The 16,293-nt window shown below is 39.3% G+C and overlaps 1 protein-coding gene across 1 annotated transcript; it reads left to right on the top strand.

Moving 5' to 3' along the window:
• The first annotated feature begins 11,818 nt into the window (after positions 1 to 11,818).
• On the top strand, positions 11,819 to 16,293 carry LOC103710098 (tubby-like F-box protein 8). The gene is made up of 5 exons (XM_008795714.4): positions 11,819 to 12,121; positions 13,653 to 14,141; positions 14,315 to 14,402; positions 15,143 to 15,275; positions 15,373 to 16,293. Exons 2-5 carry the CDS (start codon positions 13,785 to 13,787, stop codon positions 16,091 to 16,093), a joined length of 1,299 nt encoding a protein of 432 aa, XP_008793936.2. The 5' UTR covers positions 11,819 to 12,121; positions 13,653 to 13,784; the 3' UTR covers positions 16,094 to 16,293.

Genomic DNA, 16,293 nt, shown 5'->3' with positions numbered 1-16,293 from the left:
GTCGAGCAAATTGGCGTGGAGCCATTGGCAGCTTAAACACATATATAGAGAAATTGGAAAGCCCACAGTAGAGGATGAAGTAAGCACCTGGCCTCAGTGTGGTCTTGTTTATAACCACATTCTTTTCCTCATAATCTTTTTGGACCTCATAAATCACCTCGTAGGTGCATGTCACTCAAAAATAGGAACGGGAGAATCTTTGAGCTCCTCTCTAGCCCCTCCATTTTCTTATTTAAAAGAGAAATTTGTCCTGCACTGTTGATAGATTGCATGCAATTTGGGTATTTCACCATCCAGACAGTCACATTCTGTGTTTTCTTTCTATTCCATAGCCTAATGCCATTCTCTTCTTCCTCTTGGATCATCCATATCTAATTCCACTATCCTAATAGTCCATGTAATATTAAACATTGCTTCAACTGAAAACAAGCATCCGTCAAGAAATAGAAAAAAAAAAGAAAAAAAAAACATCCACATATATTTGATGTATTTCTAGGTAAGACTGGTTCCTTCTGTCATCACTGTCGTCAGAAGCATTTACTTGGTGGCCTGATGGATCTTTAATTTTCATTGTGGACATCAAATCGTATTATAGTGCAATTATGGCAAAAATTTGGTCAGTGACCTTTAGCTTTCCTTTTTCACCATTATCAATAGGCAGTAATGTCGTGTCTAGCTTTTACCCTTATCCTTCTCTTTGCGAGATGCCTATCCATTTTCCTTTGTTCCCAATCACATCGACAAGGAAAAAGAAAGAGTTCGATTCCAAGCATTAGAGAGGGGAAAGAAGTGACGCAGATATAATAGCATGTCCAAGAAAATCTAGTTTTAACTAGGTGGACACTTCTTATCTTATTCTTTTTGATGAAAAGGGAGGCATATAGCCACCCGGCCTCGAGAAGGAAAAAATACATCAGAGGGAGAATCACTGGTGCATACGACAGGGAAAAAAATACAGCAGTGAGCATATTATCAGCACCACATGTGAGCTATTACAAGGTTGAGGGAATCGAAAAGAGCAAGAGCTGAGTTCAGAAGCTGTTTCCAACCAGAAAGTAGTGTAAGCTGGCCCTCGGAGTGCTGAAGTTTCAGATACGGAATGTGAAGCATGAAATTGAGGAGGCAGCTAAGAAGAAGTTGGCCTGAATGTCAAGAGTCCGATAGGTACTTAAGAGGCAGAAATAACTGATCGCAAGAACAAGTCTGCAACCGAATGCCCTGCTCCTCCTATAAATCCCACTGTCGCTGGCGGCTTGAACAGGAGCCATGCCATGCCACTTCGGATACTTCTGCTTTAAAAGCGACCTTAATTAAGTGCAAACGTCATTATGAGGATCAAGTGATGCAGGGTTGGTAGACTGACTTTTTTTTTGGCAAGGTCCCAGGTGTTGCTGTGAATTCAACCTTCACCATTCTGTTTCTGAAATGGATAGGCGGCATGCCAAATGTTTTTCATGGCTGGCATTTGTAAAGGTTCGCTAAACCTACATGCATGTTAAGAAAGTCATTGCCTCCATGCGTTGTGAATTCTTATGGGAAGCTAGCCTTTTCTACAGTTAAGGTAGGTCTCATGCATGGGCTTGTGTTTGATAAAGATAACGACAATTTAAAATCAACGATGGACCCTCCAAATTAAGGATCCACATTATCAAACCTACACCATCAAGAAAGCTTTGATCAGTACAGGGATTTTTGCATATTGCACATTTTAATGAAATTATATATAAGACCTCTTCATTATATTATTTACAAATGGACCCGGAAACTATGTATCTAAATTGCACATAAACCTTTCTGTTAACCATCCGTTGCTCCGGTCAAGTTAACCAGCAATGCTAAATGACCATTCTACCTTGGTATTATGTATATGGATCTCGAGCTTGGACAGAATCCAATAACCCCCTAGGTAATGGTAGCGAGACCGTTCCAGGATTCTCGCAAAGCTGGTGTAGATGATGGACCTGGGCATGCAGCTGGGAGTTAAGCCAAGTCATGCAGCTGGTGTTGAAGAGAATGCCATGCATGGAGCCTGCAGATATCGCAATCGAGTCCAAATTAGTTACCGTGTCTCGTTATTTGTTCCTAGAAGATGGGAGTTCATTGCTTGTAAGTGTCCGATGTCCTAAGTCCAGGTAGGGGTAGAGTAGTTTTAATAGAAGTAGAGTCGAACATTATAGTTCGTGATCGTTGTTGGCATCATAATGTGGACTCTTGGTCCCTTATGGAGTTATATTTCGTAATGGCGTAATAGCTGGGCTCCTTTGGTTGGATGCCGGTGGAAATGAAGCGCCAGGAGCCATGGGTGAAGAGGACAGCATGGAAGGGACCAAGGGAGAGTAAGTGGTGGTGAACTGGGAGCGGCTGTGGATAAGAGAGCCGAGGCTTCAAAGGATTTGGAGGGGTTGACGAATGACGATGAATATTGCTTTCGCTCAAATGGTCTTAACAGTGATTTGGAAATGAACTGGAGGAAGTGATCCATCATCAGGTCTTTAGCTCACTGGCAATAGCACCAAAGCTCTTGCCATTGGAGGGAGCTCATTCTCATGGTCGGGTTGACGATTTAGGGTCTCCTTTGAGGTGCAGCTAGGTGACCTAACCACGCATGAGCCACTCTTAGAGTTGGATGGTAGGGGGAAGGTGATAGCGGGGAGGATGGGTGGCTCTTGAGGGAGAGGAGAAAGGCCCAAGTGGTCGATAGAGGATGAAATGGCCCGGTCTGGCCTGATCCATCCTGCGGCCCAGCTCAGCTCAACTTGTACATGTTTTGCACCTGGCAGGCGGCAGAGGACTCCCATCAGTAGTTGTCTTCTTCTTTGAAGATTTCAAATAGGATTGGAGTCCTAAAGCTATCTCAGACTCAGGCCGCTGGACTCGGGCAGAACCCAAGGCTCCTCTATAATAAAACCTCCCAACCCTCCACCATTAAGCATTGCCTTTTTTTCCCTCTCTTTCCTTGCTTGGGTTTACCCATTTTTGTCACTGCAAACACTAGAGATTACAGCCAAGCTCTCGCTGGAACCCTAGATAAGAGCCCCGATCTCTCTTCTCTTCGATACTTTGCTTGTTAGCTCCGCCACTGGCCAGCGGTTTGTTGAAAATAGAAAGCAAAATGACCCATGGTTATCTTTCCTATTTCGGATCTATTTCACTGGACCTGTTTTCATTGCTTATATAAGATCATCTCATAGTCTCATAATTTCGTTGGGAAAAAAAATTGATGTGTGTTTAGTAGTTAAAATTTGCTATGGTTGCTACGCCAGTGTCGATCGATTTGACTATTTGCATCCATGCTCAACATAATTCTGTACCCGCCGTGGTCAACACTAAGATGGATAATGTACCTATAGTGTCATTGGACAAAAGGTTTTATTCATTGATTAGCCAGACTGGCGGATGGACGTAGAGCCGGTTTCAAGGAGATTATCAACAAGTTGATGTGATAAAGCTTAAGCACACAGGATTGAATAGTTCTGCCATGCTCAGAATTATATTGATAAAAGTGGCTGCAAATTAAGGCTGCAAGGATCATGCCTTTTAATTCATTAGATCTCAGTTTGTAAAGCAATACGTTTATTATATGTACGTGCACACACAGCAAAACATACTTGTTCAAGTCTAGTGGTTGAGTGATTCATGCTTAACTAGTATAATCTTTGATGACAATTTGCTCGTGTTGGCAACACTCGGTTTTCTTGCTTTCTTTATTCCTTTCTAAGCTAATCATGCATGTAGTTAGGTTTTGTAGAAAACTTGCCTGATCGATCATCATGCACTTAATTGGTTAAATTAAATTGACCAATCTCCGGCTAATCTCTCTCTCTCTCTCTCTCTCTCTCTCTCTCTCTCTCTCTCCCCAGCTGATCAAAAGAAGAAAGAAAGGGGTTATATTCACTACAAGAAACTTGGACATTAGCGACGCTTTTTTTGGCTATTAGCGACGCTTGTAAGCGTTGGTAGTAACCATCCCGACGCTTTACAAAGCGTCGGTAAAGCGTCACCTATGCTACAGTGGAAAAAACATTTTCCGACGCTTTCAAAAGCGTCGCTGATTACAATTTAGCGACGCTTTAAAGCATCGCTCTTTACCGACGCTTTAAAACGTCGCTAATTACCATTTACTAAAAAAATTATCATTGGCGGCATGCATCTTTTCCTCCATTCCTTAGTGCTGATGGAACACAAAGAGAAATATAAATAACCTCCGCGATCGGTACCTTCATTTCATTTATGCAGAGTGGTTGGATTTGGCTATATAAATAGTTCTTTCTTTTTCAGATCCACCGATGTGGGACTGAGGTGGTTTTTTGGCTTCCGATGACGCTTTTGACGACGCTTTAAAGCGTCGTTATTTAACCACGCTAAAAAGCGTCGTCAATTACATATCAACTTTGACGACGCTTTTAAGCGTCGTCATTAGCCGACGCTTTTAAAAAGCGTCGGCAAATGTTGACGGGGAAAAATTTTTGTCGACGCTTGGAATAAGCGTCGGCAAATAAGAGTCAAAAATTTTCTTTTTTGGTGTAGTGTATCATGGTATTGGAATGGAGAAGGAAATCGAAAATCGGCTTTGTTAATCTCTCTCTCCAGCTAGATCCAGATTTTCTTTTTGCCTCTAGAAAAATTAATTAGGCCTTTAAATATTTTTTTTAAAAAATAATTCTAACAATGTTTTAAAGTATCGTTAGAATAACTATTGCTGATGCTTCAAAATGTTGGCCAAGCTCTCATTACTTGCCGATGCTTTTCAAAAGTGCCAGTAAAAGAAATTTTTACTTCCATCTAATCGACGCTTTTACTACGGTTTTGAAAGCGTCGGTGTCAGAATTAACGACGCATAAGCTTTAAAAAGTGCCGGAAAATATAATTTTTTTTGCAATGCTTAGAGCTTGTAATTAGCTTACCAGTCCTTGGATTACTGAAAACAGTAACTTTAAAGTCTCATCCACTATAGCATGCCGAACACCCGAGTAGAAACATGAATGGCTGATGGCTCACGGCTGGGACCTCGATCTAGAAGTTTTTACTATTATTTATACAGGTTGAAAGTCGCATTCCCTTTTTAATTTTATTGTTGCACTAATCCCTTAAAGAGAGTACAAATTGAACTTCTAAGGACCCATTTACAGTGGATGGGGGCATATAGAAACAAAATCGAAAGTTACATTTAATATAGGATGCAATATAAGATTCTCGTAGTGAGAATCGGCAGGACCAACCTTAATAGCACGAGAGCATTGTATGTACAAAGGATGGAACAAGTGTAAATGTTCAATTTTGAGTGAGACCCACGATTTTGAGTGTATATATTCCACCAATTTGGGCACTAGTTTTAACCGCGTTAGATACTGAATGGACCCAAGTGCGGCGGTCGCTGGCGGCCTGCACTGAGGTCATCCATCACTCGTGCGCTTGATGGAACTCTTGTCACTAAAGTATTGGTATATATACTTAATGATTGCAGTGGAATTTCCACGGGACAACGGACAGAACAAGGTGGCATCTATTCACGGACTGGACCAACCCCAACTTCCCAAGTCTGGCAGACAGCTAATGGCTCTTAATTTATACGGTTATCATCATCTTGCCCATTATTAAGATTAAATTAGTGCTCTTAGGTAAGGGAACTTCATTATAGCAAATTACTTTGAAAGAGGAAAAGCCACAAGGGAGATTGTTTCTTCCTAAAGTATTGACTTTGACTACACTAAGCCGTCCCTGTGATGATTGTTTTGAATGCAACCCATTTGCGACAGAGCCTATCGAATGGGCTGCTGCTCGGAATTTGAGTAGAAAGCGCAGGAAGGTAAAGAAAATGACTCAGAAGTTCCAAATTCTTAAACAACTTTGTCACCATATTGCCCGCACATTGAGATATGCAAAATATTTAGTGCATCTTAAGTATCTTTGGACATGATGCACGGACAAGATTGCATCAGCCCGAAATTGTTCTATCGGCATCAAAAATAACCAGTCCTCTACTGTCTCACGTCAGTTCCAAGTCACCTGGTACGCGACTATGTTTGTTATTTATAGCATTTACTAATAATGTCTCAAATCAATCTGGAGTGTAATTAGGTTGATTAACACTTAAATTTAATCCATTCGCAGAACCTTGGGTTAGTTGAACCAGTATTTTTCTCGAAGTCATGTAACTTAAACAAGTCCCATAACGTATATATTTATACCTTATTCTTAATATAGTGCGTGTGTGTATATATATATATTGGTGTTGAAGGAGGATCGAAAAACTGTACCAAAAAAAAAAAAGGAGGACAGAAAAATAAAAAACAAGTATAAAAGCATAAAGATTATACACATGCATAACGGCAATACCTAGTACCGGTCGATGATGTTTTGTTATTATGTATATATTTCTTGTTTCTATTCTTTCAAGATGAATGAGATATTAAATCTAGCTAAAAATATGGTCTGTAATAATGTTACTTAGAATCAACAAGATGATGTAAATAGATCCTTTAATCCGGTATTATTTTATTCTTGAAGCTCATTTTAATGGAAAAGTTAAATTAATTAACTTTATGGCATTTAGAGTTAGTATGCTAAAAGTCGTCTAGTTTTTTGGTATTATTGTTTTACAAATATTATTTTTGGTAAGTTATGTGTTTATATAAGTACTCATAAATTTTTTTTTTTTTTTTTTTTTTTGTGCAGCAACTCCACTCTTCAACTTCATGCATCTACTAAATTGTGCCTTGAAATTGACCACAACTCATACAAGGAGCCGGCTAACCAAAACCCACTATGAAATTTCTAAATCAACAACTGAAGTTCACTACATGGCAAGCCTAAAAGCGCGTGGGTGACTTTTTGAATTTCAAAAACTTTCTATAACTGGCGACATCTCGGCCATAATCTCGAGCAGTTTTTCAAATTGCATCAACGAAACGGGTAGAATATGGTGCGCGTGTGAAATGTCTGTACATGATTATCAGAACATGCGGAGGCCTGCCAATTACAGTCGACCCATGTGCCCGAATTTTTGAACGACAAGTGCTTGTCTTTGTCAATACAATCCATTCTTGAAGGAATCTTCAAGGATCTCATGCTGGATACACTTAAGTAAAAAAGCTTTTTCATTTTTGATTGTTTCAGATTGGAGCGCGGCCACAGGCTAAGCCTCTGGTTACAAACTTTCACTCTAAATTGCAGCCTCTTACACTTCCAGCCGCTCACCATCAAGCCCCCAACAATTTTTATGCTCGGCGCCGGGGTAGGCCTGGTCCTCACCAGCAATAACTATATTTATGTATATATGCACGCACGTACGAGGGGTGTGAGGGATGCAGGTCTGCTCGCCCAACCAGCAAGAATAAAGAAGCTTCATTAGCTCCGTACTAGATATTCTACCCGAAAAAAAGAAAAAAAGAAACCCTGTACTAGATATTCCGTAGCATCGTTAGGTGAGCACACGCACACGTCGTGACGCTCGGAAGGCCTCACAACTAGCATAAAAATTTGTGCCTGAAGAAAGTTGAGGGAGAGGGGAAATATCAGAGGAGAGAAGGACTTGTGGAATATTGTAGTTTACTCAACTCAATCAACGAATGTAAGAGTCCATCTCTTGTAGCTGAAGGTGCATCAGAATGGTAACTCATCAAACCCACGACAACCTCAAATTATATAGCTTAAATATACCAAACTATATAGCTTATATACACTAAATCATATAGCTCAACATTCTTTCTTAAACTCAAAATGATAGTAAAGATGTCAATTTAAATTTGCTAATTAAATTACAATGATGCTCTGATGATTAAGTTTTTGTAAAATTATCTACAAGTAAATCCGTAAAAATTAATACATATATATATATATATATAACATTGAATAAAGTGATAATCTCACAATATGGGTTGTTCGTGCATGAAATATATTATTATGAGCGATCCCTTACTCGTAGTATCACTGTCAAGAGAGGTCCTGCTGGTACTAAATATTCTACCGTTAAAAAGAAAAGAGAAACTCTGTATTAGATATTCCATAGGATCGCTAGGTGAGCACACGCACACGTCATCACGCTCCGAAGGCCTCGCAACTAGCATAAAAATTTGTGACTAAGCCAACTAAGCCGGTGTAAATCCACCTGATCCCAACAAAGACCGGATTTGATAAATCCAACTCGCCCAGCCGCATCCCGCCAAATATATAAACTTCGGATCAGCAACAATCACGGTCCGAAAGCTGGATCCAGCCTCATTAACTGCACCATCTCACGCAGCTACCGGAATAAGGGAGAAAGTAAACCGGAGGACCAGCCCGCTCCTGCTCGTGACGTCCGTAATCTCCTCTTTTTATTCTTTTATATATTTCCGTCGTCTTTTCCTCAAACCATGGGCCCCACCTGGTGTCGCCTTTCCCGTGCGTCCATCCTCTTGTGGTGCACGTGGCAGTGCCTGGTCCCCCCCCCCCCCAACCAAGCGCACGAAAGAGACAAGATCTTGAATAAACCTCGGCGGTGGATGGCAGCGGAAAATGAAAGGCCCCGTGAACCCCATCCGCCGGGAGTACCGGTTCATCGCTGGACCGCGAAGGACCACCCGCCTGGAGGGTCTCATCAGGTGTACGATGTCCGTCCGATTGCCTCAAATGGCGTGCTCCGGAAGGACTCGTTGGGGGAACGGGGAGGCACCAGACGGCGCCAAGTCCCATGATGGGCTCCCCTTCTTGGTGGGAATAATAATAAACAAATGAAAAGTTGAATTCTAAAAAGAAAGGATTGATTACTAGGATTTTTATCTTACATCTGTCTCGTGCTCATTGCTGTTGCCACCTCCTGCCATTAATGCAAAAAGAAAGCGGGGATGACCATGCAAGAGATTAGCTAAGTAGACAAATGATATGTTTGTTTTGTACATTAATTAAACTCACATGGATGAGATTGGATGTTTGGTGCCTTTCCTCTCAACTGTAAAAGGCGTCGTCCTCCCTTTTAGACCACTTACATATTATATGAGCATCTTTTCCTTCTGCTATATGCTCACTGCAAGTTTACCATTTTAAGACGTCGTGTATTAGAGAATATTTGTGAAATATTTTTTTTTGGTGGATTCTTTTAAGCACTTGGAAGGTTGGAAAATTAAAATATAAATATACAAAAGTAAAAATTTTTATATTCAACTTTGTTTTTCAAATTCTGGCAGGAACATCTAGATCTCCCCCTTCGCCGTTATAGCGCCTGGGTATGTCTTCACATCTTGGGAGCTCCCACTTTTAGCTATCTAAAGATGAATTTTGATGATAATATGCCAATTGACGGAGGTTGCACTTGTGTTACTTTTATGATTAGGGACCATGAGTCCAGATTGGTAGCGGTGGAAGGGTGGCGCACCTTCGAGACTTCAATTCTTGGAGCGGAATTCAGAGTCGCATGGAAGAGAGTCTCCTATGCGAGACGAGTTCTAGAAACAAGAAGCATCATTCTGGAGGGTGACTCAGTGAAGACGATTAAGCAGATTCTATAGAAGAGATCGGGGGTATCTAATCATCCCCTTCTAGATGACATCCGAAGCTGCGGAAGGAGTGCGATGCTAATTGGGTCACCTCCTTTGCTGCTTACCAGATTGTGCATGTGTTCTGAAAGACGAATCGAGCTACTAATTGGGTCGCCTCCTTTGCTGCTTACCATTATGGGCAGATTCTCTAGACCCACTTTGTATATGTTCCTCCACCCGTGTGGAGTATTTTGTTCCTTGATTCTGATGGCAATGCTCACGTGAGACTAGTATGAGTTGCCGATGTACCAAAAAAAAAGTACTTGCAATATATGCAAGAGAATTTATCGTGTAATTTGGTGAATGTAATATCACTTTGGTTGGCATGATAAACATTAGATTAAAAAAGCGAATAGTTAAGATTTACGTAATATATGATTCGATAAATTATATAGCCACATTTTTGGTTGGCATAATATTGACTGGTTGTTTGAGTTGAATGGTGCACCAATTCTTATTGAGTAACCCATGAATGATTAATCATCTCTCGCAACCTAAACAAACCAAGGGACACATTATGATGACCAGATGCGAAGACAAGCTTGCACTCATTTAATGCGATCATAGCTTAGCAGGAGACAAATTGTAATGTGGCCACATGGATTTGCAAGTGCGCGGCAGAAGATATCGGCCATGTCCCCTTAGCTTTGGACATGGATTGATCTTGAGACCAGATATAGTGATCGTGTCTTAGTTAAGAAATAAAGGAAATATCAGCCATGTTTTTTCTGCCTTTTTTCTCCTCCCAATTTGCTTATATCAAAAGTTAGAAATTTTCTTTTTTCCTTAAATATTGATATCTGAAGCCTGCTGTAACTTCAATGATGGCATGAGCATTATTTGGACTTGGTGTGCAATGCACTTGTAACATCCAGCTAAATTAGGTGTCCGTTGAGAGAAATAATATCAGCAAAGGGAGTGATTACGGTGGTGATATTGATCCAGAAAAGAAATTAATGTTAAATACATTAAAACATAAGAGAATCAATAGGGTCTTTGCCGTATTGTACTCTACAATTCTATTTGTAAAAAAGAAATATTATTAATTATACAACTTTAGTTCATCTCAACTAATTTAGTTGTTAAATTTACTGGATCATGGATCTATGATTTTTTTTTCTTTTTCATTATACTATATTTTTCAATGACTTGGGTTCCAATCTTGTCCATAAACCTTTTTTCTCTCCTTTTTTTTTTTTTTTTTGAAAACTTGATGCTCATATGTTAGTACATAAATGGTAGATCCAAGCCTTAAGTTGTATTTATAAAGATAAGAATTTGACATGATGTACATAAAAAAAATAACAGAAAGAAAAATTCCCACCTACATAAAAGTAAAAATAGAAGAAGAAGAAGAAATTAAATACAAGAAAAGTCTTACCTACCTAGGAGGTGGTTAGTCATTGTCTCATTAGCCTAAAAACATAATTTTTTTTATTTTATTCCTAAAATACCTTTAAGTCTAGAATAATAATATAATAGCATAATAATGAGAATATAATATATATTATCTTATAGAATAATAAATATGATACATATATTTTTATTATACTATACTATGTATACAATATATTATAATATATTATAATATTTTCTCTATATTATATTATATCATGTATTGTTATATGTTATACTATATATAAATAATATGATATAATAAAATATAAAGTATAATATAATCTAAAATATTATATAATATAATACAATATAATATTATTATCATATTATTACCATAATATATTAATACTAATATAAAATATTATTATAATATGATATATTATAATATATTATTACTTATTATATGTAATAAATTTATATAATAAAGGATATATGGATAGATTTTAGAGCCATTTTTTAATATATAAAAGAAGCAAAAGTAAATGCAGAAACTATTTATCAAAAACATATGGATTTTTGGGTAATCTTTTTACACTCGAAAGAACTGGTCCAAAAAAAAAAAAAAAAGAAAGCACGATGTCCTTTCGGTCGGCCAAGAGATGGGACCGGCGCAAAGCCGGCGATATTTTCCCGAGCCCCAGCGCGTAAAAAACAGAGCCTCAGTTCCACTGTACCTCCAAAATCACATAATCTACCCAATGACCCCAACAGGACAAACTATTCAAGACGAATGGAAGCTCGTCTCGTTCCAAACCATTTCTCAACCTCAATCATCCCAGAGGAACATCTGAACGGAAGCTAAAAATCTCGCTTCGAGCAAAGCTTCGAGGCGACGCCAAGCGACAAACGGAGCCGTTAAGAACGCCGTTAAAATTTTAACTCTCGTTACGTGACGAACGGAAGGTCAACTCGCTCGTTGGATGGAACGCGATAGAAATTTTAGAGCCGCCCCCCTCTTTTCCCGTCGCTCGTCCTCATTTTTGTTCTTCTGCTCTCACCTCCACCTGTGAACTGGATTTACGAAGCTTTTGGATCCCCGGAGAGGGAGGGGAGGGAGGGAGAGCTGGCGAGAAGGAAGGGATCTTGGAGAGAGAGGGGAATTTGGAAAGGCGATACCTTTCGTGCGATCGGAGCGGAGGATTGGGTATAAAGCTTCGATATTTGAGATTTCCTCTGGGAATTTCCCCTCTTGACTTGGGAAACTCGAGGTAGATCATTGATTTCGCTGTTTCTTGATGAGTATGATAGCTTTTCTGTTTGGGTGATTTTTTGGGGAAATTTTGTGAATTTCGTGGAGAGAGCACTTGTAGATCTTTTGTTGTATCTTATTTTTGATATTGGTGATTGTATGCTTGGGTGTTTTTGGCTTTGGAGTGTCCAATGTTTGATCTTGGAGCTATTGTCGGTCGTTCCTTGTAGATTTGCCAATGTTTCCTTATATCTCTTAGTTGGCACTTATTTTGAGGGGTTACTATTAGTTTCTTTCCAAATTTCGAGATAATCATTTAAATTTCGCTGGAAAGATTTGAACCTTGTCCGAGTAAATGGCCTGTAAGTGAAATTTCTATCCGGCATCTAGTTTACTCTTCCTGATTTCTTCTAAGTTTAGTCTTTTCATCAAGAATTTGTTTTATTTGGTGAGAAAATGTCTAATTTTACTACTAGTTCCATTTTTCATCGCTTCTGTTGCTCCTCTGGGAGGGAAGATATAAACAAAATAAAAGATCTCTTTAATTTGATTTTCTATAGCTTTACTTAAATCCCAGGCTGGTATAGGCCTCATTAGTTGCAACCTTTTACCTTCCAATTTCCTGTGAACCTTTAATTAGGGAAGCTTAGCTTCAAGGTGGACATTAGCATTACCTTGTATTGAAATTCTGATATTGTGGAGGGTGCTGAGATTGTGTTCCCTTGGTTTCTGTCTCCCAATACCAAAACATCCAAGGTTATTTTCAGTTATCTCCTCCAATTTTTTTCAGTGGTCTATTTGTACTCTCAATTCTTCACATTGGCCCAGATTGGTTCCTTTAACAGAAAGAACTAAGCTTGATGCAACTTTCTAGTGACCAATTGTAATTTATCGATGATGCCTTTAATCTTAAATAAGTGATGTACAGTTCAGCAAGTTTAGTTCTAATGAGTTTTATGTGTCTTTCTTATCATCCATGTTGGCCAGCTATTTATGTAATCTCATGCAAAAAGGAAAACACTGGAAGACTAATTATTTGATTGAAGCCGTCCTATAACCAGTTCCTTCCATATCCTCTGGGTTGTGTTTGTCTGTTATATCCAAGCTTGTTGCTTTTTTAAATTAAATTGTGAACGATCTTATATAAGTTATGATCATATCATATATATTGACCAGGATTTTATAATCTTTGTTTTCTCTGCTGTTAGCTATGGTCAGTTTGTGATCAATTTTTTTCCCTCCAAAGTTGGCTGCTATTTTTGGCTGATGTCTACTTTCCCATAAGATTGAGAGCTTGTGGTAGCTCTCACCTTTTCAAAACTATAAAATTTACTGCTTGTTCTTTCTTTTTGTCTTTTTCTTTATTATTTTTCATTTTGCACCCATCTATATCTGGTGGTTTTTTTTCTGATTTGAAGATTTTCCAGTTAAAACAGAACATTAAGATTGGAAGCGAGATATGAAGTCATCTAGTGCTTCTCTTGTTAGAGCTAATTTTGGTTTCCTTTCCTGTTGAAGAAATTGAGAGCCAGCATTTCTTTCTCGTGCAGTTTGACGTGCTTATCCTACAAAAAAAGGCTTTTGTGGTCGTTGCTGTGATACAAGTGAAGCTGCTGTTTGTATGCCTATTATTGTCCTCTACTTAACCTGGCTTGTTTGCCCTGTGGCTTTAGTTTGCCTAGATGTCGTTCCGCAGTATACTTCGTGATGTAAGAGATAGTTTTGAGAGTTTGTCAAGACGTAGTTTTGAGGTGAGGCTTTCAGGCTTTTCGGGTCATCACAGGGGAAAATCTCAGGGTTCTGTGCATGAGCTGCAAGACGAGCCTCCGGTGATCCAGCAGAGTTGCTGGGCTAGCCTTCCTCCTGAGCTACTTTGTGATGTAATTAAAAGGTTGGAAGCAAGTGAAAGTACCTGGCCGTCACGCAAGCATGTTGTTGCCTGTGCAGCTGTTTGCCGATCATGGAGGGAGATGTGTAAAGAGATTGTTAGAAGTCCAGAATTTAATGGGAAGCTCACTTTCCCAGTATCCTTGAAGCAGGTAGACTTTTCCATTCATTACCTATTGTCATGTGATGATAATAATCTTCAACCATATATTTTGAGGCTGTATTATAATTAAAATTATAGGACTGTGCTAACAGGAGAACTGTTTGAGTGATATTTTTTATGTGCTGCTATTTTAAGTTATTGACTTCTGTTTTACATTTACAGTCTGGGCCTCGAGATGGGACCATTCAGTGCTTCATTAAGAGGGATAAGTCAAAATTAACTTATCATCTCTACCTGTGCCTCAGCCCTGGTGAGTGTGCTTGCTTAATTGTTTTTGTGAAACCGATACTGTTTTAATAGAGCTCTTTTTTTTTTCTTTTTTGTTGATCAGATCTTAACAGTCTTTCAGTGAATTTTGTCCAATCCTTACCATTGTCACAAACTTGTTCAATTTTTGGCCAAATAAATATGTTATCTATGTTTTGATGAGGCCTTATGCATTATAATGTCAATCTTTGATACAAGATGTTAATGTATTACTAAAGTTCCATCTGTCCTCTTTGGGGACATTAATGAGGAAAAATAGATGTTCTCATGTTTCCTTCCTACGACTTCCTCAAATGGTTGTCAATATTAATAAAATGCTGCTATTTTAACCACATATTCTGAACATAAATTAGCTTGATTCTTTGCAGGAAAATATCTTAGCTCTTGAATAGGAACCAATAGTGCCATAATTTTTTTCCTTTTTTTATTAGAAGTATGCTTCTGTTCATCCTTTTTTTCTGTTTAGGTTAATTATTCTACAATAATGATGATGTCTTTCCTGCTTGTGTTGGTACCTCCACTATCTTTAGTAATTCCTTGCCATCTATAGAGCTCATTTCCCTAAACTTTTGATGCTGATCTTTAGAAGCTTATCTGTCAGCCATTTGTTTGTACATTCAATCTTTCACGTTTCTTTTCAAGGCTTAAGATTGTTTGTAGGCATCTGCAATTTATGTTTATTTCAAAAATTGAATTTATCTGTGAGTCTATTTTACCATGTAGCTGTGCTTGTTGAGAATGGAAAGTTCCTACTATCCGCAAAAAGGAACCGCCGGACAACCTGCACAGAGTACATTATATCTATGGATGCTGACACCATATCAAGATCAAGCAACACTTATATTGGAAAGTTGAGGTATTAGAACTTTGTTGCTTAGAGAACCTGTATACATTGTTGTCTTTCAATCTCAGGTCACAAACCTTGATTTAAATGCTTCCATTCTACATTACAGGTCAAATTTCCTTGGCACAAAGTTCATAATCTATGACACCCAACCACCATATAATGGGGCTGCCTTATGCCCGCTCGGACGAACAAGCCGCAGATTCTACTCCAAGAAAGTGTCTCCAAAGGTCCCATCTGGCAGTTACAGCATAGCTCAGGTGACATATGAGCTGAATGTTCTTGGCACAAGAGGCCCTCGGCGGATGCACATCATCATGCACTCCATTCCTGCCTCTTCCCTTGAGCCTGGTGGCACAGTCCCTGGCCAACCTGATCACCTCCTTCCTCGATCCCTAGAGGATTCCTTTCGCAGCATGTCCAAGTCTTCCATCATGGACCGCTCTCTGGATTTCAGCAGCTCTCGCTTCTCTGACATCACTGGAGGGACCCTGGGGGGAGATGAAGAGGATGAGAACAAGGAGAGGCCTCTTGTGCTCCGCAACAAGGCCCCTAGATGGCATGAACAGCTGCAGTGCTGGTGCCTCAACTTCCGGGGCCGGGTTACTATCGCCTCTGTCAAGAACTTCCAGCTCATTGCTGCAACACAGCCTGCTGCAGGAGCTCCCACACCATCACAGCCAGCGCCATCTGAGCATGACAAGGTCATACTGCAGTTTGGTAAGGTGGCAAAGGATATGTTCACCATGGACTACCGTTATCCGCTCTCGGCCTTCCAGGCATTTGCTATCTGCTTGAGTAGCTTCGACACCAAGTTGGCTTGTGAATAGAACAATGAAAGTGTTAAAAAGGAATAGGTTACAGAGTGGGCATCGACAATTTGCTTTCTGTTTGTTAATGATTTTTCTTGATTGTTAGTGTATTGGATATTAGCCTGCAACTGCATTTTGAAGCATTTTTCTATCATCTGCTCGCTAAAGTCCTCTGTTATTGTGACGGTCTCTGGATGAAGTGATCAGGTTGGTAGTTC

The sequence above is a fragment of the Phoenix dactylifera genome, unplaced genomic scaffold (assembly GCF_009389715.1).
Source record: "Phoenix dactylifera cultivar Barhee BC4 unplaced genomic scaffold, palm_55x_up_171113_PBpolish2nd_filt_p 000046F, whole genome shotgun sequence".
Classification (NCBI taxonomy): domain Eukaryota; kingdom Viridiplantae; phylum Streptophyta; class Magnoliopsida; order Arecales; family Arecaceae; genus Phoenix; species Phoenix dactylifera.
The sequence above is the reverse complement of the archived record's forward strand: the minus strand, read 5'-3'. Positions and strand labels throughout refer to the sequence as shown.